The sequence below is a fragment of the Thermomyces dupontii genome (assembly GCF_041956625.1).
Source record: "Thermomyces dupontii strain NRRL 2155 unplaced genomic scaffold VTN31scaffold_7, whole genome shotgun sequence".
Taxonomy (NCBI): domain Eukaryota; kingdom Fungi; phylum Ascomycota; class Eurotiomycetes; order Eurotiales; family Trichocomaceae; genus Thermomyces; species Thermomyces dupontii.
This window is the reverse complement of record NW_027192313.1, coordinates 807,575-834,485: the sequence shown is the minus strand read 5'-3', so window position 1 is coordinate 834,485 and position 26,911 is coordinate 807,575. Positions and strand designations below refer to the sequence as shown.

Below are 26,911 nucleotides of genomic sequence, written 5' to 3'. Positions count from 1 at the left end.
ATTCAGGGACCAGCACTGCCGGAGACCCTCCGCAAAGATCTCCGATCCGAAAATTAACCGCAGAACCTCAACCGTCAAGCTTTTTTTTTTCTTTTTTTTTTTTTTTTTTTTTTTTTTTCAGCGATGATGGATCAGATGGATGACTGGATGAAGCGGGCTTTGTTTGATTGATAGGATCTCGTAATAACCCTCCCTTTCTCTCTTATCATAATTACCTTTTGGAATGTGGAAATCATAAGTTTTTGAGCTTCGATTCGATACTGTGTATGTATTATTTAAAACAGGTGCCTGAAAGCAGTTCCAAGGCAGATTCCACAATGGCTGACTTTGATGTCGACATCCGTCTCTTCCCATGGCTTCGGCTCGAACTCTCCCCACACCAACTTCCCATTGACGGAGTCGGCATCCAGACCGAGCCATCCCTCGAACTTGTAGTCGGTCATGATGTTCCGCGTGAAATCGAGTTGGCAGTCTTGATTTCAGATGCTTCACAAGTGAAAATTGGATAGGACACCGTTGGTGACTTTGGATGAAGCCGACGGTAGGTAGGGAAGAGCATCTTTTTATAGTCTGTTCTTACGGGGATACATCCTCCATGGGAAGTATCTCACGAGCAGAACGAGAAAAAAACACCACCAATCTACACTATCTTGCATGCTTTGATTGTTAAGCACGCTTTATACTACTATCAAGTTCTTCATGAACGTGGCCTTTCTTCCAGTCCGCAAACAACAAGCAGACAACCTCATATGACTGGATGTCACGGAGATATGTTCGGAGGACGGAGGTACCGTACAATACTTAGGTTATACTTTTCTACTTTCTACCGAACCAGTTTCAATGCAGAATGCGTCAAGTGCTCAGGAACCCTCCACTTGATCCGCATTCCACCCGCAAAACCCTAAGGAGATAGGCGTTAAGACTACGGAGCACTTGAAGGCGAAAATATCGGCATGAACGAACTTTCATACATCATCGGCTATTTGCTTCTCATCAGGTTCGCTTAGCAATTAAGCATGCAAGATGATGCAGGATGATGAAGGAAGACCTCTTTATCTAAGGTTGCCCCTTGAGATAGCTACTGTTCATGGACGTGTACGTCCGGATATACGAGTCAGTAGATTCCAGCAGATCCGAACTGTAGACTATAAACGACGCTCTTCTTTCTCTCCCCTCAGCTTCTGTCCCAAGTCACCAGCAGTGTCCATCCATATTCACTCGTGAATCATCAGAAATCAGTACTGTCGACTCAACTTCAAGCGGAACATCATGGCCGACAACAAGTTCGAGGGATGGCTCGGTCTGGATGCCGACTCCGTCAATGGGAAGTTGGTGTGGGGAGAGTTCGAGCCGAAGCCATGGGAAGAGACGGATGTCGACATCAAAGTCAGCCATTGTGGAATCTGCCACTCTGACCTACACACCTTGCGAAGCGGCTGGGTGAGGAAACAATCACTCGTTTTAGGGTTAGGGTTCTGTATCCCCGGCTGACGTTCAACTCGCTGTTGCGTAGGGCCCGACCATGTATCCAGTCTGCGTTGGTCATGAAATCGTCGGACGGGTAGTGCGGGTTGGCTCCCAGGTTAAGGATCTCAAGGTCGGCGACCTAGTCGGCGTGGGAGCCCAGAATGATTCCTGCTTGAGTCGCAAGGGATACTGCGAGGATTGTGAAGCAGGCTACGAGCAGTACTGTCGCCATTTGGTCACCACATACAACGGCGTGTACATAAACGGCGGCAAGTCCTATGGTGGATACGCATCGTACCACCGTTCTCCGGCCCACTTCGCCATCAAGATTCCCGACGGTCTGCCGCCGGAAGTTGCGGCTCCGATGATGTGCGGCGGCATCACCGTTTATTCTCCTCTGCGCAACTACGGCTGCGGGCCTGGTAAGAAAGTCGGCATCATTGGTGTTGGTGGACTAGGCCACTTCGCCATCATGTTCGCCAAAGCGCTCGGTGCCAACAGGGTGGTCGCCATTTCCCGCCGCTCCAACAAGCGGGAGGATGCTCTGAAACTCGGAGCCGACGAATACATTGCCACTGACGAGGACAAGGGTTGGGTTGCTGAAAACACCCGCACTCTGGATCTGCTCGTCTTGACGGTATCCTCGTCCAAGGCATGCCATTCATCAGTTCTCTATCATCGAATGAACCGGCCGTACTGACTGATTCTCAGATGCCCCTTACTAGCTATCTTGAGCTCCTTCGTCGTGGTGGCACTCTTGTTCAGCTGGGCGCCCCCGATGATGGGAAGCTTCCAGTTGAGCCCTTCTCTCTCATCTTCTCCAACCGCCATATTGCCGGTTCTGGCATTGGAAGCCCGAATGAAATCCGGGAGATGCTTGAGTTGGCACTGAAAAAGAATATCCGACCCTGGATTGATGTGCGGCCGATGTCTGACGCCAACTCGGCCATCATTGACATGGAGAATGGGTGTGCGCGGTATCGGTATGTGCTGGCAAACGACCAGTAGTTGGTACGCATTTTGAGCTTTGTTTCTGGTTCAGCAGTCAGGGTCGGTTTTGAAAGATACTAGCTTTGTCTCGCTCACTTTGATCAATGTTTCGATGTTGATAAAACGATACCATTTGTTATTACAATGTTCGATGGATTTGAAGAAACTTTCTAAGGTTGCCATGGTTGAATAGTTTCAAACCGCGCTCATTCCGCAAGCTTTCAGTAAGATCAGAGTCGACGGCAAAATGTAGGGGATAAAAGAAGAAACGGAGTTTTGTGATCCCATTTTTGCAAGGACATCCATAGTACTACTCTATTAATACTCTGAAGACCTTTCAGAACTGCTTTGTCGAAGCAGAAAGAGATCGCTCCTCATTATTGATGCAAGTCCCCATGCGCCGTGCAGCAATGCTGCGCAGCAAACCCGCTTCCGTCACATTGTGGAGAGGCAATAGCAACGGACACGAGGCACAGAACGGAGCATACCTGATAAGTAATGTGTAGTACCATAAAGTCTTTGATAGTCGACATGGATGGAAGAGTGTAGACCTGAAATGAATTTCAGGAACTCCAAAGCCTGGAAATGTCGCGACTCCCACAGTGAGTGATTGAAGAAACTTTCTGCAAATGAAGTTGGGTTGCGGTTTGAATTTAAATAAAATCCTTGTAGGGCCCAACTGGACTCCAACTCCTCAAGTCTTCAACACTAAGTAGTATTCATTCTTATCCGTAGCTTCATGCACCCAACACCTCCCGGTGTTGGATCGATATCTTCCTCTGCGCACCACTCTGATCGCAGCCAGCTATCATAGTACCATCGTGAGATCGACCGATGAACCGTCTCTTTTGAAGCCTGTGCTAGGCCTAATGCCAAAAGCTCAACTTCACCTGTGAAGGCCATAGGTATTTCGTTACAATTTCTTACTCATCAAACCTCGAACTGATCACTCGCTGAGAAGCAGTGCATACGCCTGGCGGCTCTTACCATCGAGGGTATTTCAACGCCCTACTAGTACAGCTTTTGTCGTCATGTTGTCACATTGACTACTAGAACTCAGAAGAAAATAAATTCCTTGCAGAAATGAGCTCACAATCTGTCATACGCTTTGACGCTTCCGAACGACTTGCAGAATGAGCGTGTTTCCAACCACAACAGGCCGCCCTCACAAGCTGCCTTCAAATTTAAGCCAAGGGTTGCAGAAATCGTATTGTTTCAAAGGCATCGAAATATCCAAGTGAGCGAGATAAAATTGCCTCTCAACACCGATCCTGACCCCGAACGCCGCTCGAAATAACACGGCACGACTATGCGTCGTTCACCAGCACGTACCGAAACCGCGCACGCCCATTTTCCATGTCAATGATGGCCGAGTTGGCATCAGACATGGGGCGCTCTTCGATCCAGGGTCGGATGTTCTTTTCCAGTGCCAACTCAAGCATCTCCCGGATTTCATTTGGGCTTCCAATGCCAGAGCCGGCAAGTTGGCGGTTGGTAAGAATAAGTGAAAAAGGATTAACCGGCAACGCTCCATCATCGAACGCCCCCACCTGAACGAAAGTGCCGCCACGACGAAGGAGTTCGAGATAGCCAGTAAGGGGCATCTGAAACTGAATTAGTACACTTGCTTCATTGATATGAGGAAGCCGCTGATTGACATACCTTGGACGAGGATATCGTTGAGATAATCAAGTCCAGGCTGCGGGTATTTTCAGTGACCCAATCATTGTCCTCGTCGGTGGCTATATATTGGTCTGCTCCGAGTTTCAGAGCATCCTCCCGCTTGTTGGAGCGGCGGGAAATGGCGACCACCTTGTCAGCACCGAGCGCTTTGGCGAACATGATGGCGAAGTGGCCCAGTCCTCCGACACCGACAACGCCGACTTTCTTCCCAGGCCCGCAGCCGTAGTTGCGCAGAGGAGAATAAACGGTGATGCTGCCGCACATCATTGGAGCTGCAGCGGCCGGCGGCAGACCGTCGGGAATCTTGATGGCGAAGTGGGCCGGAGAACGGTGGTACGATGCGTATCCACCATAGGACTTGCCGCCGTTTATGTGCAAGCCATTGTACGTCTGAACCAGGTGGCGACAATAGTTCTCGTGGCCAGTCTCACAATCCTCGCAGGGACCTTTGCGGCTCAGGCAGGAATCATTTTGGGCTCCCACGCCGACCAGGTCGCCGACTTTGAGATCCTTGACCTGGGAGCCAACCCGCACTACCCGTCCGACGATTTCATGACCAACGCAGACTGGGTACATGGTCGGACCCTACACAACAGCAAGTCGAACGTCAGCCGGTGAAACAAAACCTCAACCCTACAACGAGTGGTCTTTTTCCTACCCAGCCACTTCGCAAGGTGTGTATGTCAGAGTGGCAGATTCCACAATGGCTGACTTTGATGTCGACATCCGTCTCTTCCCATGGCTTCGGCTCGAACTCTCCCCACACCAACTTCCCATTGACGGAGTCGGCATCCAGACCGAGCCATCCCTCGAACTTGTAGTCGGTCATGATGTTCCGCGTGAAATCGAGTTGGCAGTCTTGATTTCAGATGCTTCACAAGTGAAAATTGGATAGGACACCGTTGGTGACTTTGGATGAAGCCGACGGTAGGTAGGGAAGAGCATCTTTTTATAGTCTGTTCTTACGGGGATACATCCTCCATGGGAAGTATCTCACGAGCAGAACGAGAAAAAAACACCACCAATCTACACTATCTTGCATGCTTTGATTGTTAAGCACGCTTTATACTACTATCAAGTTCTTCATGAACGTGGCCAGTTTCTTTTATGGCTTCCCGCCTATTGCCTATCTTCTTAGGGCTGCGACTGAACAATCTGGGTCAGATCCTGTTGGCGGAGATCCCGACAGTGGCCCCGTCCTTCACGAGATTATTCATCTGGCATTGAAGGACACGAGAAGCTTGTGCTTCTGCATGTTCCTCCGTCCTCCATAGTCCGGACTAACTTCGGTGAAGTACTGAGTACAAAACAGAAGTTGGTGCTTGCGGTCTTGAAAGTACAAACAAAAACCTCGCCGTTCTCCTCCAATCATCGGATCGGAAAGTCTGCGGGACTCTCTGTTCGGCAACGAAGCCCGCTGGAGTTAAGGAAACCTTGTCCCTGGCTCTTGCATGCTGGAAGCACAGACCACATGCTGAGGTGCCAAATTCATAGCTTCTTCGTGGTGCTTGCCTGATTGGGAAAATGTATAGGGTTAAACTTCAGCTACTGGCAAGCAAAGAAAGAGTTTGAAGCAGGCCTTCAACGACACGCATGTAATGAGAGTCTTCTCCTCATAACAGCTGGTGCAGTTCCCAACAGAGAGTGAGTACTAGTACAGCAACCATTGTCCCAGCTCGTGATCAGGCATATAGTCCCCGTCCTCCAAGGACGCACCCACACCGCACATGGCAAAACCATGTGGATGCGTCTTTGGAGCACGGGTACATGGTCAGAGATCTTGATATTGACATCAAGTCTTGGTGATCACCGATAGGAAACGTCTCGAATCCTCATTCAATAGGTAATTAGTAATCATTCAAACCAAGCACGATTTGGCCCAGAGATTGCAGAGGAGAGGAAAAGAGCACAGCAGTGGAATGCGGAGTACATGCATGGAGATTAGGCTACAATATTTTGATGATGCGTATTAGTAGGCCTACTTCTGTAGCGCGCTTTCTTTCACCTCTCTTTAGACTCTCTTGGATGGGACAAACCTTACCTAATAGTCATATCACGATGGCAATGCAAAAAAAAAGGTACCATGTGCGACGTGATGAATGCAAAGCTCATAGGCGGCCGTTTAGGGCAAGCACTCTTCCAATTTCCTATTGCATGCGACAGAGTGCGAAGTAGTAGTATTCTACCTGTGATCTCCACCGCGATAGATGTTTGACATCCGTCCTCAATGATGTTTTGAACATAACGAGAAACATAACGCGAAGTGGCAAGGAAGCCGACAATGTTCCACTGCGATGCCCCCTATCAATTGGTTTGGCCCCGAGCGAAGCTCATCGTACTATCCCTCGGTGGCGGTGAAGAGACATCCCCCTTCCCTTGGGGCCAACTGCCAACTGTCAAGAAGAAGGCACGGTTCCGGGCAAGAAAACCTCGGTGCATGATCGACGGGATTCAGAAAGAACAAGATACTGGCCACGGCAGTCTTAGGCTTAGAGCCTGGTCTCACAGCCTCTCGGCAATTGTAGTGCAGCGAGCTCGGCAACGGCATTGCAAAATGGTCTGAGACCTAAGACAGGTAGGTAAACTTCAGAATTGTGTCGACATCTTGAATAATTGCGAATCATTTCGCCATTTGTGGCTGCTTGAGAACTCGAGGAATCACCAGCCAGCAACAGCCAGCACGCAGATCTAATATTACTTGACAAAGTGCCAGATGTTGTCTGAGTCATTGGCAAGATGAAGAACGCTCAGTGATAGAGTTTTATCATTATTGCGGAGGTAGTACGGAGTACTCGTAGGCCTAACCTTTTCCAAGTACGGAATCTGAGCCTCAGGCACCAAAAAGTTAACCTAGGTAACCTATCAGTGCCAACGTATGTAACTTACATCGCAAAGCTCGCCCCATCAACGCAACGTCAAGTGTCAACAGACCGCATGGGCCACGACTGAGATAGCTTCGTCAGTCAAAGATGGCAAGTCTTACTCCTCTTTCAATGATGGAATGTGGGCTGACCAGCTAACGCCATGAATTGCGAGAGATGTAGTCCGCCCTCTTCAACTTCCAGTCCCTCCTCCTCGTCTTCCTCCTCATCATCTGCACCAGTGCCTACGCGCATTCGATCATGCCAGGTATTATGGACCGGAATCAACATGGGTATGCTTCATTCCTATGCTTTGGGGGTGAAATCATTCACTTGCTGACACGTTGGGTTTCTTTCTAGCTTCTTTGGCATCTTTTGGAAATGTGCGAGGATTGGGGAACGACTAAGTCCGTATGTCAGTATATGCTGTATTCTGATGGCGGTGGGTATATTTGGTGCTAGATCTTGCTTAGGAGGTGATTGCTGACTTGCCTCTGGTAGATTTCGATCTTCCTCGGTGACTGAAAGAAAAAGGGCGGGGATTGGCGTTCTGGAGTTCTTTTTAGATTAGCGGATGAAGAATCTCTATAATTATTTCTGTTCATGAGATCATTCGTGCTATGTACAAGTATTCTGTTTACTTGTTCGATGACACTGCCGCCAACCGTCGCATGCTTCGGTCCAAAAGCTCCTCCCGCTCTTTCTCCTCCGAGGCCCGTTCCCACGATTCGAGCTCTTGCACCGCATGACGTAGCTGCTCCGGGTTCCGCAGAAACCGCAGCGCGCGGAGCGTGTACTGATCCGTCGAGAACCCCCGGTTCTCCATTTCCCGAATCGTCGCCGCCGCATCGTTGACGTCCTGCCGCGCCACTTTGCTTTGGAGGATAGTGTTCCACGTGGCCTGGTCGTAGGTGACGTTGTGACGCTTCATCATCTCCGTGATAGCCTCCACGCCGTCGTGCTTTCCGTGGCGCACAAACACGCTCAGCAACACGTTCCATGTCCACACATCTGGTGCGGCCGGCCTGATTTTCTTCCCGTCAAGCTCGAAGGGTTGCGTGCTGTCTTTCAGCATCTTGTTCACGATGCTGACACAATGGCGCAGCGCGTCCTCGTACGGGCGGAAGGCACGAATGAATTCGTTGTAGAAGTGCGGGAATTGGACCAAGGGTGCGATGACGGGGTGCCGCTGCTCGATGAGCTGCTCGAACCGTCGGTGGACTCGCCAGACTCGGGCCGGATTCGTGTTGCACCGAAGATACGTTGCCATCATGATGAACAACACGTGCGAGCCCGGTACCAGGTCACGCTCCATGCCGATGGCGTTGTACGTCGGGCTGATCAGCTGGAGATCCTTCAGCGGGGTCAGGTCGAAGTAGCGGCTGTATAGATCAAGCATGTCCAGGAAGACCGCGGTCGGGTCTGCCGTTGTACTAACGTTCTTGGCCGTAAAAGTGAACTGCGCGTGAATGATCTTGCTCGCAATGAACTGGTTGTTGACAAGGTCTTCCCGGGGGTTGATTTCCCGCAGCAGTTCGTCGACTCGCTGCCGGTCGCCGCGCGCAACCGCATCGTCCAGCATGGTTAGATAGGTGTAGGAATCAAACTCCATGCCTTGCGACTGCATGTACTTGAGCATGTCGAGCCCCAGTTGTACGTCCCCCGTTTTGAATGCATTCGACACCACCACGTTCATCATGTCCCTGGTCGGTCGGACGCCCAGCTCCAGAATCCGGGGGAGGATTCGAAAGTTGCGTTCGTGGTTGTGCTCCTCAACCGTGTCCAGGGTCAGTAGTTTGCAGCAGTGTTTGATGACTGATTCTGAATTCATATGGTGCACTTCGTCATTCAGCTCCGTGATGAGACGCAGTGCTTCGATGGCTCTGTCAACGGCCTTTGATCGCGTAAACCGCGTCATAAAGCACAGAGCCGTTGCCGCAGTGATTTCAATGTCCCACCGCCGCATATAGTCAAACAAGTATTCCACCCTATCCAGATCGGCGACTTGGATGTAGACTCTAATCGCCCGCGGCGACATACCTGTCATAGGCCACCGCTCAATGGGAACGCAGTCTTTCAGAGCTTTTCGGAATAGGCGAGTATTAATCAGTCTCGGATGGAAGTCGTGAATGTACAAGAGGCAATCTGACACCATCCGGTGCGGCGCATAGGGGGGGACATCGGTTGCGATCACAAATTCCAACACTCGTCGGGGGTCCCTGTCCAACCACCAGAAAGCCAGTCGAGCCCACTGAGATCTTTTCATCCATCTTGGCTGCTGCTCCCAGGTCTGTCGGAACGCTTCGATGCCTTCTTTCTCCAGCAATTCAATCAGCCCTTTTGTGATGTCGTTAGGCTCCAACCACCAAGGCAATGTGAACGGAATGTTCTCCGACTTTGCAAGGCGAAGCTGGTGCCATACGAAGCCCCAGTACCCCGGGACCGCGTCCCGAAACATCAACGAATCGCGAATCTTGATCTCACGCCGCAAGGCTTCGGTACTTATTACCCTCCCTTCCCATTGCACAGTTTTCTGGCGACTTTGCACTGCGGCATTTAGGATGGCGTTCATTTGCTCCCATGCATTCTGCTCGTCAGGCACGGACTTGCGTTTGGTGTGATGTGCATTCGTCTCCTCCGTTGTAGCGACCCGCTGGTTCACTTGACTGTCGATGTAGACCCGACGAATCAATGGCATTGAACCCCGCCAGCTTTCTGACGATTGCTGGTTTGCGTCTCCGGCGCTCGCCGCCTCATTGTCCTTTCGTAAAGGATTGGCGGGACTTGGGGCTGATAGATTCCTCGATCCGTGGCCGTTTCGGGCTTCGTCGGGCCCATGTTCAACAGACGACGTGGGGCCATAATCGCCTTCCTGTATCTCGACTGATGCCGACGCGTCTGCTGTTGTCTGCGACGACGTAGTTGTGCTGTAGCGTGATCGAGGAAATGAGAAGATTGCGGCGTCTCGAGGCCATTGCCGCGATGGGACGCCAGAGCGAAGCGCAGAAGACGGCGACCGAGCAGCTAAACGGCAAGAGACGCAGTACCAGTTTGCCATTCAGCTGCGTGCTGTAGATCTGTCGAGAAAGCGAATTAAATGGAATGCTGATGAAGAGGTTCGAAGATTGGAATTTGATAGATCCGCAGTGGCTACTCATGGATCCGACACGCTTAGTGTGAAGTTTAGGTCTCTTCCGACTTTTTTCCAACCCAAGAATCACTTCAGGCTGCGGTCAACCAGAAAGCGCCGGGTTTTTCTTAGAGTAAGAAATTCTGGAGACATTTTCTGTTATTTTCGCGCGCACAAAGCTTTCCACTCCACCATCAAGCGACAACACCCCGCCGCCTTCAGCCTCCATGTCTTCCAACGCCTCTCTTGAGGCCGCGGCGAACGAGCGCAAGGCTCGTCTGGCCAAGCTTGCCGCGCTCAAGCGAAAGCAACCAGAACCAGAGCCGCTCGCCGAAGCAAAAGCCGACGAGAAAAAGCCCAGTCCCGAGACGCAGGACGTCACCCGAACCTATCTATCAGGGCGAAACTACGACCCAGAGACGCGCGGTCCCAAGCTAGGCTTCGAGTCGGCGCCGACAGAAGGCCAGGTCACGCTCGAGCAGAAAGCAGCGGAGATTGAAAGAGCGGTTAAGGAGGAAGCAAAGAAGGAACAAGAGGAGGACCAACCCATCGATCTGTTCAAGCTACAACCGAAGAAACCAAACTGGGATCTGAAGCGACATTTGGAAGAGAAGACACGAATCTTGAATGTTCGGACAGAAAATGCCATCGCACGTCTAGTACGGCAGCGCATCGAAAACGCGCAGCGCGCATCTCGTGAAAAACCATCGTCCAATGGAAACGAGGGAGAGGAAGTTGGCATCGCGGGCGAGGCATTGGTAGAAGGGATTCATATGCGTGAGCGGGAGGATGCGCAAGGAGAGGATGATGACTTGACATGATTTGAGGGCTTACAGTTGGCTTCTATAAGCTTTGTCCTTTTTCTTTTGTTTTACTACGGCGTTGGGGAGAAAAGGTTCCAGGGCTTCGGGTAAGCTGATGTATTATATTAATATTACAGATGGTACAGAGTACACTCTCAAATGCATGATTGGGTCCCGAATGCAAGAAAACTTTGAACAAAAGGTTAAACCCCGGCTATCGTCCCATGTTCATGGCCTGAGTCAGGGCCAAACGCTTGCTGTATGGACTTAAACTTCTTTCCCGGCGCGGCGGAGGACGCTGATCTCGACGTGGCGATGTCGGCTGACTCACATCTCTTCCGGTGAGATCTCCTCGTGGGTTTGGCGTTGCCGAGTGTCGTTCCCGGGCAATGCGGCTTCTCTCACGGCTCTCGCTCTCCGACCGTCCGCGCCAGCTTCCGGACGGGTCCCGTTTACGCCCGCGCTCGCTCGGGCTCGATTCGCGGAGTTTTCTTCGGGTATTCCTCTCAAAGTCGTAGTTTCTATCGGTGGACATGTGCATACGGCTCGTAGGCGAGGGCGAGCGAGAGCTCTCAGAAGGGGTATCGCTGTATCGCCTTTTCCGGCGTGACGCCACACGATCTCGATCATATCTGTCGTCATCGTAGGAGGGCGACCTATGCCTAGAATTGCGCGAAGGAGATCGTGAAGGGGAGCGATTGGTAGAAATGGTAGACACTGAGCTCAAAGACGATGAAGACAGGGACCGTGCCCGCCATCGACCGGATTCCTCATCCGACTCACGTCTTCGGCCGCGTTCTCGCTCTTTCTTTGCGAGAATCTCGTCGGCCAGTCCGCTTCTGCTCGATGCGCCTGGTTACTTGGGAGCTCAAAATGCAATGACACGCCCAGAAGGCCAACGTACTTGCGCGTCAAGTCACTTGGAGCTTCATTTGTCAATTTTGGCATCAGGCTTGGATTCAAAAGTTGCTGTGTCCGCGACGGCCGCGACATATACGGCCGATCTTGCGCGGAGACTTTGCATTCGTAGCTGTAATGGCGTGGAGTCGCAGTCAGCATTAGCGCCGCACTCTTTGGACCTGCAGGGCAACGTATCTCGTTTAAGGCACTTCTGGCAGAGTGTGTCCGGGGTCGCTCTTGTGGGCGCTCGGAGCCCCGGGGCGTTCCTGTATCTGTTCATGATCAGGGGGCAGAGAGCAGCCGGCTCTGGACACGGAGCTGGCTCAGTTTTTTTCTCTAGGTACTCCGTACGAAACGCCGTGGACAATACGCGCAGAGAGACGCAACGATGCCGACCTTCAGGACAAACCGGTGCCCGCAAACAAAGCACACGAGGACAAAAATACTGCGAACCACTGCAAATAAAGTCGCTCAAGCCGCGCAAAACGTTCTACTCCCATCTCGCCGGGCCCAGTGATAATCATAGGGCTGCATGCCCTGCATTGGGGTGCTGACTAAGCCTTCAATTACGCTAGTCCCGATCGGGCCAGGCGCGGCAAGCCTCGCCAGGCCAGGCTAAACCCCACAGAGCAAAACGCCCAAAGCCCCAAACGCCAAACTCGAACTGCCCGACTCCAGCCCTCTACTCTACAGCTCTAGTCTCATTCCACTCTCCAATCGCCCCGATCTCGCCCTCAACACGCTGTAGCTGTCCCGCTCTCGCCCGCCGTAGCCGTCTCCGTTGGGTGTGTGCACGCTGCTCGTGTGCCTGCCGACCCGTTCTCCCGACACATGTCATCGCACGGCCGCAGGCTCCGTTCCCAGACCTACTGTTACAATTGTCTTTGACAGCCTCTGATTCTCGCCCTAAATCGATCCCGCAGAACCTATGGCCGACATTGTGGCGCTGAGAGATGCCGACGCTCTCCGTGGACTGATGTGAAGCGAGGTCTCCCCGGATGGTAGGTCGATTCGCGAGTGGTGGCCTCGTGTTCCTTTGAGTGGTTTTCGTGCATTCGTTACATCTGTGTCTGGCCTTTCGGTGTGTGTGGCTGCAACACTGCGATGACATCTGGGCCTCCAGGACGAGGTGAGAGCCATCTCAACTTTGCAAAGGTACGTGGTCCGCCGCCAATGACTGGGATGCGCCGCCACTGACGCGACCGACGCCCCCAGGTAGTAGCTATGCCACCTCCATCGAAGCCTCCATCTAGCGCAACCCCGGATGCAGAAGTCTCTTCTCCACAGAGAAAGGCGGTTGAATCTCCTGCAACCACCAAGACTGCCCCTGATCAGTCGGAGACCCCGGAGACGCAGCCGGTGAACGGTGCGCCGAATGGGCTGGAAGTTCAAGTGCGGAATCTCCAGCTCGCTTCCCAAGAAAAGAGAGATGAGTGTCAACCATCAGAGGATGGTCGCGAAAACGCCCTGTTGAACAGGGAGAATTCCTTCGATGATGATCAAACGTATCTTTCGAATTCTTCTACGAAGCCGACGAGCTTTGATTCTAAGAGCATGGCATCCGTGACGACTTTTGCAATGGACGAAAAGGATTCGCTGCGGCCCGATGACAGTGCTAGTGTCCAGGCCGCGGATGAAGACGAAAGTCTGTCTGGACCTGCCTCTGGTGCCCCTAACTCTCTGGCTGGCTCAGAAGCGGGCGCGCGAGGCTATCGTGAGCATGTGCGAGATGCACAGGCACAGAAAATTCGTGGGATTCTGCCGGGCACGGTGCAGCGCTTTCCGAACGGTGATCTCCAAGTGACCGGCACCATTCCACCTGACGCCGTCTCCAATAACTTTGTCGTATCTGCAGCGGAGGCCTTTCAAAGCGGGAAGCCTCTGCATGGATTTCCGGACGAGCCCGATGAGAAGCTACTAGATGCCATGAATTCGCCCAAAGACCGATTGTTTTTACTGCAGTTGGAGGAGAAGATCCGTAATTTCATACAGAATTCCAAGTACGTCCAAAAGCAAATGGGTTGATCGCTACAGGGGCTCACACGCACATAGGGAGCAAACGCTGGAGTTGCCGCCTTCGAATTCGTTCGGGCGGCTCCTCGCACACAAGCTCGGAGACTACTACCATCTGACTCATTTTGTGGATAGCACTTTATCGTCTGTTCGACTGCATCGCACTCCGTTCTGTAGACTGTGAGTGTCCGCACAGGTCCGATGGCTTATACGGCTGACAATTTCCAAACAGTCCAACACCATTGTCTGAGTTACGTCCACATTCGAACAACACCCCACCTCCAAATGCCCCGGCAATGAAGATCATGCGAAGAACTGATAACAGCGGCGAGCGGGTTTCGAGCAGTGCCAGTACCGGTCCGAACTCAGCGGCTCCTTCAAAGGCTGCATCGGAGACTGGGGCAGAGTCCAGCACTGGAGAGGACCGCGCAGGATCGTCCGGTGGGACCACACCGGCCAAAGAACGGGTCACGCTGACTCGCGAGGAGCGGGAAGCCAAGTATCAAGAAGCACGGGAGCGCATTTTCCGCGACTTTCCCGAGTCGAAACCAGGGGACACGCCGAGCCGAGAAAGCAGCACGGCCGTGTCGCGGTCCAGCTCGGCCAGTAGCCGCAAGAGGAATTTTCGGCAAAAGACTCCCCACGATGATAGCTTCGAAGTCAGGTCACAGTACAATGCGTGGTATCCCGGGATGCCGTATACGTCCGGTCCTATGCCTATGCAGATGATGAACAATGGTGTTCACCCTCCTCCTCAACAACAGCCGTACATGGTGGGTCCTGGAGCGTCGCCTCCGGCGATGGGCTATTCGCAGAGCCCCCAGGGTCCTGTATACGCTCCGATGAATCCAGTGCAGCAATTCTCGATGAATATGCTCCCTCCCATGGGGCAGAGTCCTCCCTGGCCTGCGGGGGTTCCGCAACAGCCTCCTTATCCTGGATATCAACAACCACCACAGACGCGGTCCTCGCCCGCGATGAACAATTACGCGGTCCCGAGCTCGTCGCAGTACCCCGGAGCGGCGTCGCCGACCTGGGGTGGACAGCCGTATCCGGGTAACTTTTCTCAATCTCCTCAACGGACAGCGCCGGTGCATTGGCCCAACTTTCCGTCGCCGGCGCCAAGCGCTCCACCGTATCCTTACGGGCAGATACCTAACCAGGGGTATATGCCGGCGCCGAACTCGGTCGCTCCTCCGATGCCGGGAAGCTACCCTCGGTCGACATTCAACCCGCAGACACGATCGTTTGTTCCCGGTGCTTCGAACCGGTATCCCGGTAAAGCGCAACAGGGTCCTGTGAACACAGTGAATGGGCCGCAGCAATGGTCTGGTCATCAGGACTCGGGCCATGGCTCTGGGAACTCGACGCAGAATCGAAACCATGCATCACAGAAGCAGTCATCCTCAGGTAGCCAGGATTCAATAGCCAAATGGGGAACGCCGGCGCATCTTCCCCCGAAACCGCCTCCATCCAAGGTGTCGCCCGACTTTCCTGGCAAGGGGCGCAACAATCCTCCACCTCCTTCGTCGACGGCTCCATCCACGTCGGCGACCACGACGACAAATGCCTCGTCGGCTCCAAAGAATAATGGCCCATTGGTGGTGTCTGGAGGCAGTAGCTTGTCGAAACCAAACTGAGATGTACTTTTTTTTTGTTTGCCTTTTATTTTTCTATTTTCCGAGCTGATGAATTAATAATGGCCATGGTCTAAAGGCGTGGCGGGTCCATAAAGCAGAGATAGTAATTACGAGTAAGTACTTTTTGGAATTGATCATGGGTGGCCATGAACACGCACGTCGTTCCATGGGAGTTTAGGATTATGATGCGGCCTTGAATACTGTTTTGATTGCGCGGATTTGGTGCAATGAATGTCATGTTCAAAGTCTCTACAATTCAAACTGGATGGTTGACAGGTAGAATTAAGTTAGTCCAGAAGATCCGGATTTCCTCGATAATACATTCAGTACAATCACGAGCATTTATTCGTAATAAACAAACAGATACTCCGTACTGTACAGGCCCCCTTCCAGGACAACAAGAAAAAAAAAAAAAAAAAAAGAAAAAAAGAAAAGAAAGCAGATTATTATTGCTCCGCTCCCTCCTCGTTCGAACTCCGAGATTTCCCCAGTGTCAACCGCTCTACCTCCCTCTCCAGCTCCGCAACGCCATCCTTCCTGAACCTCGTCACCTTGCGCACATTGCGTAGCGTGATCTCATTCAACGAGTCATTCCCCATTTTCCTCTGTCGCGCAATCGCGCGGGCCGTCATCGCAAACCGCATATCGCGTGGCCCGTCGACCAGTTCCAGAATGGCGCTCGGCGCCTGGTCATCCTTCTTGGGTTCGACGCGCAAAACCCGCGTGTATCCGCCGGAGCGATTGGCGTAACGCTCACGGAGGGGGCCGAAGAGTTTGGGGACGAGTTCATGGGGGGTCTAAAAAAAATCCTAATATTAAGCTTCACTGTGGGGGGAAAAAAGGATAGGGTAGGAAGGTAGACGTACGTAGAATATGCTATATGCTTTCCGTCGGCTGGCTTCCGTGTTCCTCTTGCCCAGCGTGATGAGTTTCTCGGCGAGGCGCTGCGCTTCCTTGGCCTTGGGCCATGTTGTCGTGATGGATTCGTACTTGAAGAGCGAGGTCACCAGGTTGCGGAGGAGGGCTTGTCGGTGGGCGGAGTTGCGGCTGAGATGCCGGTACTTGGAGGCGCCTCCGGCCATGATTGAAGAAGAGGAGGGTTGTTGCTGTCGGTGGTGGTGGTAGTGGTGGTGAGTTCAAGTTCTTCTTTGCGGGCGAAGATAGATAGATCGGATTGGGGGTGTAGTATCGAAGGGGTGGGTGAAGGCAAAAAAAAAAAGACCGCTTGTCAGGCCGGTCGGTCGTTTTCGTCTGGCCTATTTCCCGGCGAGTCGCAATTGAGTTGAGATGATCTTTGAGCTTGTGTTCTTGTCCAGGTTTCGTTCTGGATATAAAAGTACTGTACAGTGGTCGTGAAGTGAAATGCGAAAAGTTGCCGGCCCGGGATTCAGCCAATGGGAGAGCTTCCCGTTCTGCGTCAGATGACTGGCTTGAGATCAACATCTCGCATGTTTTTCTTGATATTTCATAGGTACTGTGAACAGATTAAATTTCTGGATTCTTTCCGTTCAGGGACTTCAATTGCTAGAATTCTGTTGAGGACGACACTCGACCCGTCAATCCCTCGAGCATTGCTTTTGAGATGAGCTTTCTAGCCGGCTTTGTACGGACATCCTCAAATTTCCCTCGTGATCGAAACCACAACTAACCGTCAATTGACCAGTTGGGTGGCTTCACCCTAACCTCCTCTGTCCTTGTCGTCAGCCTCCAAGTCCACCGATCCCTGCGCCAGCAACAGCGACACGCCATCTGCGAACAGACCCAGATCCTCTCCGACCTAGCCTCGCCGCTCGGCGCATACTATCGCCGCTTTGCTACCGAAAATCAACCCCAAGCACGAGATAACGTGGTCCCAGAGAAGCGTCCGTCGGCTGAGGATCTGCTGAAGCATCAATGGAATGAGGAGGTCAAGAAACTGGCGCGGAGGGCGTTGACCTTGCGGTGGGAGGAGGTCCAGCATACGGCGGTGCAGGGCTTTGGTGCCATTGCGAGATTGGTCAAGGGGGAGTGATTCCATTCCTGCGGTCTCTTGCGATCTATGGGTCATGTTATCGTGCACTCTAGGAGGAGGGGGAAACATCCCCTTCGCCAGTACTGCACCGCCTAAGGATGGGTTGCTGCTCATGCGCGTCCATACTGCCGAGGACTCAACCGCATGTTGTGAACCGCAGGTGGGGGGAAAAGGACAGTACAAAGATTAACTTCGTGGCCAGTGGTGTGTGCGCCGCGAGTCTGATTCCCCACGCTCCACTTTCATTCTTCCAGATTCTCCCTTTCTCGAATATGATGACCTTTGTATCGCTCAGGAGAGGTCTACCATTTCCTCAGGGTGAGTCCGCACCAGTGCCATCTAGCTGAAGGGGAAACCCCCGAGACTGATGCCTGACTAGACTTCGAGGTTTCGAGGGCAGGGCGAGATAAACTACATTGTGCTTCGGATGAGCAGAAACTGTTGTGATGTGTACAATAATGATGATGACCTTGGCATACCTTCAGAAGACGAAACAAGGCTGTCTATTAGGCATTATGTACTGGCGTTGCTAATTACAGAACCTTTAGAAAATCCAATCACAGACCAAGCGCGCGAGCCTCCTCCTCCACGATATCCGGAATCAAATCCAGTAGCCCTTGTCTCTTCGGGGTCCAACCAAGGAGCTTCCTCGCCCGGATACCTGTGCCGCGCGAATTGCCGCCAACCAGCGCCGACAGCAACGGGTGAAGCCTGTTGGCCTCGTCAAAGCTCAAGGTATCGACCTCCGCGGTGGGGAGGTAGCCCTTCTCATGCGCCGCCTTTGCGACCGCCCGCTGGACATCACCCCAGTAGAACGGGCCATTGTCGGCAAAATAGTATGCGTCCTTGCCCCAAGTCGCGTTCCCGCCACCGGCGACCGCGGCCTCGCCCAGAGCAAGAAACACCTCCGACAGGTCTTGCACGTGGACCCAGTGCCAGATGTTGCGGCCTTCGCCAAGAACCATGCCCTTCTTTCGCTTGAGCGTCTCCTGCACAAAGATGGGGATCTGCTTCGAGGCGGGGTTGAGTCCACGGCCGGGACCGTTGATGCATGGCGGGGCGACGACGGCGGACTTGACCGCGGGGTTATTCTCGCCGGCGGAAAGGATAATCTTGTCGACATTCCGATGGAGGGCGTCGTCCGGCAAAGAGGTGACCTTCTCCACGTTGTCCCAATCATCGTAGAGACCTTCGCGCTCAACGCCCACGGTCTTCTCGCGGAGATCTTTGTAGATCAGACTACCGGTTCCAGACGTGTGGATAATCCAAGCGGGTCGATCAGGGGTGTGCGCCTGCGCGCCTTTGACAATTGCCTGTGCCGATGGGACATGGTCACAGTCGGCAAAGTCTAAAAAAAAAGCCTCGTTAGCCGTGGTTTGTTCACGTCTCCGGCCCAATCTGGAACATACGGTAGATGATATCCGCCTTCTTGGATTCTTCCTCAAGCACGTCGGCGCTTTCCAACGAGCCGTACACGATAGAAATGTTGGGGAATTTGGCGGTCAATTGCTTCGCTTTCGTTTCCGTGCGGACAAGTGCCGTGTACTGCCACTCGGGATGCTTGTTGTAAATGACGTAAAGCGCGTCACCGCCAATGTAGCCGGTTGCACCGGTCCTAGACGCTGTCAGATATTGCGGTGGGCAACAGTCAATCGAGGGGCGCTACTCACACAAACACCTTGGGAGAGGCCATCTCAACAATGGTTCTTCTTTTCCCCTTGTTTCTGCGAGTCAAGCCTTGCGTTTCCTTTGTCGTTGCAGTTCAAGACGCGAGCTGCGATCGGTCAATCTACCAGCTTTATCGGTCCTTCTTACTCCCTTTTTATGATCATTCCAATCCATTGCTGCTCACACATGCCGTGCGTTCAATTGAAGACTTGATTTCTAATCCAACATTCATCTTATGGATCGGTTCATTGCCGTTGTCATGTCATGGATCTCTTCAACTTTCATGCTTGATTTGGAGGAGAGGATCCCATTCACTTGGTTCACTTCCCTGATCCGGTTGTAGGTCGGGCACCAATTGTCGGCCAACTGCTGCCAAGCGAGCTTGCCATTGGCCAGGATTTGTAATCCAGCGTTGGATTTGGTAAGCAGTTGATCTGATAACCCTAACATTTCCCCAGACGGCATCAAAGGGTGATCATTATCCGCAACGAAACACCAGAGATTAGAAACCATCAGACGGAGTACAGTGTATGGAGTGCTCGGACAGAGTCGGAGTTTCTTAACCAACAATGATGCAATCACAAGGGCACAACTCCCCTCGAGACAGATCGTGCAACAGCATCAGATCAACAAGTACGGAGTACGGAGTAGTGTGAGTAGTAAGTAGTCAAGACCGGGCATTTCTAAGCATAGTGCCCTCGTATTGGCATTGTCTACAACACATACTCACAAAAGACACGTACAGGCACGCCGTATCTCAACGCTTCAGTTTTTCCGAGATGAAACTGCTCAAAGAAAATCCGGATCAGGTTCCTCCGATGCCCGAGCACCGAACTGATAGCACCTATGCACGCTTTGATCAACATTCGACCAATGTTGCATTTGTGAATCAAGTCTACATGTGCCGGTTTTCCGGACGTGATCGTCTGTTGTTGCATCGGTGAGAATGGACGACGTGCTCGGTTCCGGTGTCAATTGGAATGTGTCAGGCGAATACCTAGTCCTTCAATCTCTATGATACTGCCTTTCCCCTGGACCGACACGAACTGTCCGGGAGACACCATCCGAGAGTCCTGAAGGATCACGAATGGCAAGATCGATCTAGAGGAACCGATAATAAAAATACCTCTATCATCTACACAGATTCAATTCCAGAGATATGCCACCAGGAGACAGCGACCAGAACGTGATCGACAAAGAGAACGTTGCTGGATGGCGAGATGGCACGGAAAGGAGACGAAGAAGGGTCCTCTCAGCAAAGTCCTCAGGAGAAAAACTTACATCGCCATAAACCAATGGCGATTGGCATTGACGGCCATCGCGGGTTAAATTGAGGAGACAGTGACAACGACAACCCCCCCGATCATCTCAACAGAAACTGGAATCCCTCGCTGAATGTTTGCAGACTTCATAGTAGCAAGGGCCAGCCTTTTGCCCCTTTTGCAGCAGACTTGACCTTGCAGGAATACAATTACGATGAACGACCATGATAGATCAGGGGTTCGACACTGCGTGTGAGCCATTCTTCCCTTTTACTGCGTCAAACGCCAGTCTGGTGCGATCAATGGGTTCTTCTGGTATAGATGCAGGATCTGCCAGTCTTGTAAGTTTTTCCATCGGGCCTGGTAGGAGCCCTTGGTTGGGTCACGTGGAGCTGCAGGGGAATTTGCGTGAAGGTCTGCTTAGATTAGTGGTTGAAGGAAGGCAATGATCACGCTGCGGTTGAGCTCCTTCTATGGAAGCGACGAGGAGCACAAGGGCGGGTTTCGTCCGGAGAGTCTGATTACCAGTATGTCAGGTTGGACTAGGAGACTTTTCCAAGGGTAGTATGAGATTTCCATAGTGGCACCTTTTGAAGCATTGGCAGTCTTCAAATACAGTTTATCAATGAAGAGAGGATAATAATAATGGAGTTGAAGGATTTGGTCCTGCGGCCGGTCCCTCCATGCTTGGAGTAAGGTTACTCGGCCATGAAAAACGGTCCCTTTCTGGCTGTCGCTTTGGTAGCTAGCAATCACGCCAAGGTTTGCTGATTCCCGGCCTAGGAGCCGGACGCCAGCAGCATGGTAAACACCGTTCTGACAAGTGTATCCGTTAACCTACTGCCTTTTGGACACCTCGCAATCTAGCGCGAAAGTGCCTAATGGCAGAAGGGTTGCCTTCAGTAGCCATTCGTATCTCTTGCCAAATTCACTTTGAATTCCTTCTCCATCGAGGTACCGGTTACTGTCACTCCTTGATACTCGCAGACTCGAGCCTCGGTTCAGATATGCTTAGTAGTAAGGGGTTCACTCATGGTCATCTGGGAAGCCGTGCCAAAGATATCTGCATATTTCTGGACCATTGCAGTTTTGGCTTCTGCTGTTCAGGAGCAGGCGGTGTTTGGATTGCGGTGCTGGTCGATGATCGATGGACTGTCCGTAACTTAGTGTTTTACTCCGAACACGTTCGACTGGAGGCATGGATTGATCCACGGATCCAATTCTCCGACATGTGATTCTGGAGACGCTGCCGAGCTGTTGGATCTGAACCATGAGGCATGGACCGTCTCAGTCGCTGGTTGGTACCTTGCTTAGTCATGGCGATAGCCCGGTGTGCCAAGTTTTGACTGCCAAGGCGGGAATGCTTGCATCATCGGACGCGTACGAGGACGTTGAACCAAGCCCAAATGGCTTTGAATCTGATGGCCTGAGAATTTTCGATTAATACGAAGCGAACCAGGAGCTGAACCAGAAACTCCGGCTCAAATACGGAGTGCAAATCAAACCGACTGGCTGCAGTCCAATCAGTGCTTGCATCATTATCCCTGGCGCTGTGCGGGATTCTCATTACTCCCAGACCAGCCTTTGAGTTCGCTGTTCGACAGGCTAGGCTAGACTTTTTGGCGGCCATTGGCACCCCCATCAAAGGCCCACGGCCCCATGGCCCATGCAGTCTGCGAGTGTTAGCGCGATTCTGGACGAGGATCCATGCAGGCCCACTTACAAAAGTAGGTTATGAGGTCAATCCAGGAAGCCAAAGCCATCCCAGTTCCAGTTGGGCTTTTGAGTTTCTTTTTAAACCTACTCAGAGGTCAAAAATAATGTAAGTTAGTTGCAGATTCAAGTTCCGAGAGGTGATTGACTTGCTTCTGTTTGCTCTTTCTGTCTTTTACTTTCTCCCCTCACGTCTTTCCTTTCTTGATTTCTCCTCATCGGGATTACTTAATCTTCCAGCTTCCATTTTTGCATTGAATTGTAGGCCTAGTTGGTTGCCTGATCCCGCCGGCCTTTCTTTCTCTTTCTCCGCGATTCAGTTAGCTGTATTCTATTCGGTTTGCGGGTCTTAGTCATCCCGTCTGACTAAGAATTCCAGAAGCCGCGCTTTGCCGTGGTTGGAACTTGGAGCTGGACCATCCCCGTCAAGTCAATCCCGCCTCAGCCACTTTGTCCAACGTCCCTGGCTGGACGTCCAGTCCTCTCCGGCGAGGATTATTAGGTTATTATTGACTTGTCGACTCTGCTTCGTCTAACGTCCTCCACAACCCTATTCTCGCCTTAATATCTGCCTGCTCTCCTCCTCCTGCGTGTTTTTGCCGTTTCCGGGAATCCTTCTGTCTTCTCGCCGGCCAAGAGACGGGCGCATGGGTTCCCCCAACCACGCTTCCTGAGGCATCCGAACGCGAAACCTCGCCCGACTGGTCCGGCGGGCGTGGCGACTGCGGAGAAGGTTGGCTCGTCTCGCAACAAACTCGCCACTGGCCTCCGCGTGCTGTTGAGGCGGTCTCCGGTCGCTCCCGCAACTACCTCCGGTGGCGGATATCGTTCCTGTCGCCTGCGACCAGCCCTGACGGTTCCCAACTCCTCATTCTTTCCCCTCTGACTGGGCTCGTAACGCGCCTGAGACCCCCCCCACGAGCCCGTCAACGGCGTATCGCATGGCATGTTCCACCTTTTCCCGTGGTCGACTGGCATCGGCGGTAACAAGGGGTCGGTCCAGGATCTGAAAATGCTCGTCGCCGAACACGCCTCGCCGATCCTGAATGCCACATCAATGTCCATGTTGAAGCGCAAACGCGCCGACTCTGACGATGCCACCGCGCCGCCAGGTACCAAGCGCTGTCTCGACCCCATTGCCCCGACCGCGACCGCCGATGCGACCATGAATGCGGCGGCGACCGCGCCGCAGCCGCCGCTCAGCAGTAACGTGGCGCCCGCGACCACGCCCACACCACCGTCGCGGCTGCAAGAGAGCAACGACAAGAATTCTCGGGTGCAGAAGCCCGACAGCGGGGACGTCGCCCAAGACCGGGACGGTGTTGCCCGCGGCCAGCGTCCACAGGTCGATGTCGACATGCTGCGACAGACGCTGGACGCCCAGCTCAGCCTGGAAATCCTACTGAAGCACAATGAACTGCGCCTCATCGACCAGGAGATTGCCAAGTGCCAGGTCGCGCTGGAACAACTGCGCCGATGCGCCGAGATCCCGTACCCGGGCTCCCACCTTACTGGCATGTCCCAGTCGGTCAGCAACGGTACCGGCTTCGCCATTCCATATACAGGCCATGGCCCGCCTCCAGTCTCGCCGGCCCCGTGGGGGGTAACCGACGGTCCCTACTCTCGGCACTACGCCAAATGGCTCATCCCCGATCCGCGCTTCGACGGGGGCGAGGTTGAAGGTCCCGCACAGCCGGGCTACGGATCCATGGATGGTCGCACCACTCGCGGCAGTCTCAGCGATCATGGCTATGTAGCTGGCAAGTCGCGCTCTCAGAGAGGTAGTGCCAACGTGAAGTTGCAGTCACTGCCGAGCGGGTACCCTGCGCCGAAGGAGAAAGCGGGTCCGATGATCATGAAGCGCAAAAGTGACGGCAAGACGGTCAAGTTGGTGTGCTTGGACTGCCGTCGGTTTGACTTCTCCAGCACGCAGGGTTTTATCAACCACTGCCGAATAGCTCACGGTCGGACCTTTGCCAGCCACGATGCCGCGGCAGAAGCCTGTGGCGAGCCTGTAGAAGTGGACGAGGCCGGTGCGGTTGTGGGCGCTGCGACGGACTCATCGAGCGGCTCCTCGGTTGCCACGGCGCCGGGGTACGTCCACCCGCTGATCCGGTCCGCGCACACCATCGACACGTCCAAGAATGCGATCTCTGGCGTTTCACCGTCACCGGCGACCGCTTCTCGGTCTGCTGACTCTGCCTCGCCGCCAAAGTCTAGTTCGCAGCCGTCGCAAACTCCGGATCCTTCCTTCAAGGCGTCGCCCGAAACGCCTCATTTGTCGTCTCTGCTGGCGGGACGCGGTATCGGTGTCGACCTGCAAGAAATCGTTGGCGATGCCAAAGCAAAAATCGATTTGGATCAGTTCTCGTCTGACGAGGAATCCGATCAGGAGGGGGATGGGGCTTTGGAGGATCGCTCGCAGCTCAGTGTCCGCGGAGGGCGACTTCCCGCACACACCACAGAGCCCCAAGCAAGGAACCAGAAGGGATCCGACAAGCCGCGCAACCGGAACCAGCCGCGCCCACTGGATTTGTCGTCCACAACGACTTCCACCTACAATCCTCCATACCAGGCGGCTTCCTCGGACCTCGCGGATAATGGCAACGCCATCCCAATGACGGATGGGGAGAATTTGAGCCCCCACACCGTGACATCCAACCAAGCTCCCAGTTTGGTGAGTGACGACGATGACGACGACGACGAGTTTGAAGCGCCGTCGGAATCGGACGACTCCAGTCCTCCATCCTCCGAAGTCGCTCCGGACGAGGATATCGATGATTTCGAGGTTGAGGACGACGAGGGCACGGCGACGTCGACCACCACTGACACGAAGACGGATCCGGACCTGGCCACTCCGGCTCGACTGACACGCGGACATGGCAAGAAGAAGGACCGAATGCTGATCGTGTCTTTGAATCGCGGCGGCAATGGCGAGCGCCGAGTGAGCTTCGTTACCGGCCAGACAAAGTCCAAGAAGGACGGGAACCGAAAGCCTAATCGATGAATATGCCCTGTTCTTCCTTCTATCCACTCCTTTAAATCTTCCACATCTTTACTCTGTACCACTTCGTGTTAGATTTCTCTCATCATTCATCGGAGAGGGTTTGGGCATGGGTCGGATTGGAGCATGTTTTTTTCGTCGCTGATATCTTTTGAATCACCAGATTGAAGAATGTCGCTCGAGCAGGACTGAGCTCATTCTCTTTTCGTTGGTGTCCATGGGGTATCTGGGTTTTGGGCGGCCAGTTTGTGTTTGAGCATGGCTTTACCATCATGGGTGACTTTGTCCTTGCTTCTACAATATGGTTTTAATCGATGATACTCCCCATTCTTGTTCCCCATTCTGTTTGTTAGACTGAGATGCTCACAAGAGCTGAATGGGACTATTGATAGTATTCACGCCACGGTCAACTTGGACAAAATTCGTAATATGTACCTATAGGCTTAGTAAGCACTTAGGTATTTGACCGAATCGGGTCTGATTCGCAGAGGGCTCCGCAACGTAGGCTTGACAGACAGTAGACCCTGGACTGGAGCTTCCCCTCTTCAGCTGTGCATCTCCCATTGTGCCCCTGCTCCTTGATAGCTCATCCGGGCATGGCTCGTTGAGCACTGATTAAGCGCCCACAATGACCTCACGGCTGGTGCTGGTCATTGGCGACCTGTTTATCCCAGACCGGGCTCCGGTATCGTTCCAGATCAGAACTTACGCAGCCACCTTAACACTAACCTGTCGACTCGATTCTAGGATCTCCCAGCGAAGGTGAACAATCAGCTTCTGATGGACCGAATTCCCATCGATGTCAACTGACCCTGTTTCTGCGAAAACAGTTCAAGAAGCTCCTCACGCCCGGCAAGATCGGCCAGATTCTGTGTCTCGGCAACCTAACCGACCGCAGCACCTTTGAGTTCCTGCGGCAAATTGCACCGGACCTGCATATTGTCCGGGGTGATTTCGACGTCGACTCGCCGAATCTGCCCTTGTCGAAAGTTGTGACGCACGGCAGCCTGCGCATTGGCTTCACCCATGGCCACACGATCATTCCGCCCAACGACGCCGACGCGCTGCTGATTGCGGCGCGCCAGATGGACGTTGATATTCTGCTCTGGGGCGGCACGCATCGGTTTGAGGCGTTTGAGTTGGATGGTCGGTTCTTCGTCAACCCGGGCAGTGCGACGGGCGCGTTTACCACGAATTGGTTGCCGGATGGGCAGGAGCCGGTGCCGAGTTTTTGCTTGATGGATGTGAGTCTTTGTTCTTCGTTTTTATTTTTTTTTTTTTTTTTTGGTCTATTTTCTTGGGGGCTTGGGCATTGACGGCGCGGTATAGGTTCAAGGAGATGTGCTGGTTCTATACGTCTACCAGCTCAAGACCGACGAGAATGGGAATGAGACGGTGTCGGTCGAGAAAGTATCTTTCCGCAAGCAGGTCGCCACGTCTTCATGATTATTGTCCTTGATGCTGTATATACTACCTACTACTTACCTATCTACCGGATAGTTTGACGACAGGATCCGGGGTTACGTTTCGTATGGTCTTGTTGACATGATTTGGTGGGCGGAGCACCGCTTTGACTCATGATACATCGTACACAGTGGAGAGTGTATCCCTCAGGAATAGAACAAAGTAATCGCTCTATATATTGATGCTCATTCATGTTGTCAACCCCAAGTTGGGGAATGCTTGGAAGACTCCAGCTATGATTGAATGCCAACTTTGTCCATACAAGATAGAGACACGCTAAACCTAAATCGGAAGCCCCAGTT

The 26,911-nt window shown here is 52.9% G+C and overlaps 14 protein-coding genes across 14 annotated transcripts; 9 read left to right on the top strand and 5 right to left on the bottom strand.

Moving 5' to 3' along the window:
- Positions 1-1,522: 1,522 nt before the first annotated feature.
- VTN31DRAFT_6643 (uncharacterized protein) lies at positions 1,523-2,167 on the top strand (the record flags this gene model as incomplete). The annotated part of the gene is made up of 1 exon (XM_069407276.1): positions 1,523-2,167. The coding sequence occupies one exon, from the start codon at positions 1,523-1,525 to the stop codon at positions 2,165-2,167; it is 645 nt and encodes a 214-aa protein (XP_069258818.1).
- Positions 2,168-2,228: 61 nt separating this feature from the next.
- Positions 2,229-2,590, bottom strand: VTN31DRAFT_6642 (uncharacterized protein; the record flags this gene model as incomplete). The annotated part of the gene is made up of 2 exons (XM_069407275.1): positions 2,229-2,500; positions 2,554-2,590. 2 exons carry the CDS (start codon positions 2,588-2,590, stop codon positions 2,229-2,231), a joined length of 309 nt encoding a protein of 102 aa, XP_069258817.1.
- A 1,888-nt stretch (positions 2,591-4,478) lies between these two features.
- Positions 4,479-4,758, top strand: VTN31DRAFT_6641 (uncharacterized protein; the record flags this gene model as incomplete). Its single annotated transcript, XM_069407274.1, has 2 exons — positions 4,479-4,524; positions 4,583-4,758. 2 exons carry the CDS (start codon positions 4,479-4,481, stop codon positions 4,756-4,758), a joined length of 222 nt encoding a protein of 73 aa, XP_069258816.1.
- Positions 4,759-7,109: 2,351 nt separating this feature from the next.
- VTN31DRAFT_6640 (uncharacterized protein) lies at positions 7,110-7,526 on the top strand (the record flags this gene model as incomplete). Its single annotated transcript, XM_069407273.1, has 4 exons — positions 7,110-7,112; positions 7,185-7,294; positions 7,362-7,443; positions 7,503-7,526. 4 exons carry the CDS (start codon positions 7,110-7,112, stop codon positions 7,524-7,526), a joined length of 219 nt encoding a protein of 72 aa, XP_069258815.1.
- Positions 7,527-7,638: 112 nt separating this feature from the next.
- VTN31DRAFT_6639 (uncharacterized protein) lies at positions 7,639-10,059 on the bottom strand (the record flags this gene model as incomplete). Its single annotated transcript, XM_069407271.1, has 1 exon — positions 7,639-10,059. The coding sequence occupies one exon, from the start codon at positions 10,057-10,059 to the stop codon at positions 7,639-7,641; it is 2,421 nt and encodes an 806-aa protein (XP_069258814.1).
- Positions 10,060-10,358: 299 nt separating this feature from the next.
- VTN31DRAFT_6638 (uncharacterized protein) lies at positions 10,359-10,952 on the top strand (the record flags this gene model as incomplete). Its single annotated transcript, XM_069407270.1, has 1 exon — positions 10,359-10,952. One exon carries the CDS (start codon positions 10,359-10,361, stop codon positions 10,950-10,952), a length of 594 nt encoding a protein of 197 aa, XP_069258813.1.
- A 196-nt stretch (positions 10,953-11,148) lies between these two features.
- On the bottom strand, positions 11,149-12,114 carry VTN31DRAFT_6637 (uncharacterized protein; the record flags this gene model as incomplete). The annotated part of the gene is made up of 3 exons (XM_069407269.1): positions 11,149-11,773; positions 11,839-11,974; positions 12,030-12,114. 3 exons carry the CDS (start codon positions 12,112-12,114, stop codon positions 11,149-11,151), a joined length of 846 nt encoding a protein of 281 aa, XP_069258812.1.
- An 824-nt stretch (positions 12,115-12,938) lies between these two features.
- Positions 12,939-15,487, top strand: VTN31DRAFT_6636 (uncharacterized protein; the record flags this gene model as incomplete). The annotated part of the gene is made up of 4 exons (XM_069407268.1): positions 12,939-12,989; positions 13,050-13,834; positions 13,887-14,027; positions 14,080-15,487. 4 exons carry the CDS (start codon positions 12,939-12,941, stop codon positions 15,485-15,487), a joined length of 2,385 nt encoding a protein of 794 aa, XP_069258811.1.
- A 446-nt stretch (positions 15,488-15,933) lies between these two features.
- VTN31DRAFT_6635 (mitochondrial 54S ribosomal protein bL17m) lies at positions 15,934-16,569 on the bottom strand (the record flags this gene model as incomplete). Its single annotated transcript, XM_069407267.1, has 2 exons — positions 15,934-16,284; positions 16,354-16,569. The coding sequence occupies 2 exons, from the start codon at positions 16,567-16,569 to the stop codon at positions 15,934-15,936; spliced, it is 567 nt and encodes a 188-aa protein (XP_069258810.1).
- A 500-nt stretch (positions 16,570-17,069) lies between these two features.
- Positions 17,070-17,498, top strand: VTN31DRAFT_6634 (uncharacterized protein; the record flags this gene model as incomplete). The annotated part of the gene is made up of 2 exons (XM_069407266.1): positions 17,070-17,090; positions 17,151-17,498. 2 exons carry the CDS (start codon positions 17,070-17,072, stop codon positions 17,496-17,498), a joined length of 369 nt encoding a protein of 122 aa, XP_069258809.1.
- A 98-nt stretch (positions 17,499-17,596) lies between these two features.
- VTN31DRAFT_6633 (uncharacterized protein) lies at positions 17,597-17,945 on the top strand (the record flags this gene model as incomplete). The annotated part of the gene is made up of 2 exons (XM_069407265.1): positions 17,597-17,816; positions 17,878-17,945. 2 exons carry the CDS (start codon positions 17,597-17,599, stop codon positions 17,943-17,945), a joined length of 288 nt encoding a protein of 95 aa, XP_069258808.1.
- A 110-nt stretch (positions 17,946-18,055) lies between these two features.
- Positions 18,056-19,191, bottom strand: VTN31DRAFT_6632 (uncharacterized protein; the record flags this gene model as incomplete). The annotated part of the gene is made up of 3 exons (XM_069407264.1): positions 18,056-18,846; positions 18,908-19,113; positions 19,169-19,191. The coding sequence occupies 3 exons, from the start codon at positions 19,189-19,191 to the stop codon at positions 18,056-18,058; spliced, it is 1,020 nt and encodes a 339-aa protein (XP_069258807.1).
- A 3,896-nt stretch (positions 19,192-23,087) lies between these two features.
- Positions 23,088-25,148, top strand: VTN31DRAFT_6631 (uncharacterized protein; the record flags this gene model as incomplete). Its single annotated transcript, XM_069407263.1, has 1 exon — positions 23,088-25,148. One exon carries the CDS (start codon positions 23,088-23,090, stop codon positions 25,146-25,148), a length of 2,061 nt encoding a protein of 686 aa, XP_069258806.1.
- A 625-nt stretch (positions 25,149-25,773) lies between these two features.
- VTN31DRAFT_6630 (uncharacterized protein) lies at positions 25,774-26,591 on the top strand (the record flags this gene model as incomplete). Its single annotated transcript, XM_069407262.1, has 4 exons — positions 25,774-25,830; positions 25,893-25,907; positions 25,976-26,389; positions 26,475-26,591. 4 exons carry the CDS (start codon positions 25,774-25,776, stop codon positions 26,589-26,591), a joined length of 603 nt encoding a protein of 200 aa, XP_069258805.1.
- Positions 26,592-26,911: the final 320 nt, after the last annotated feature.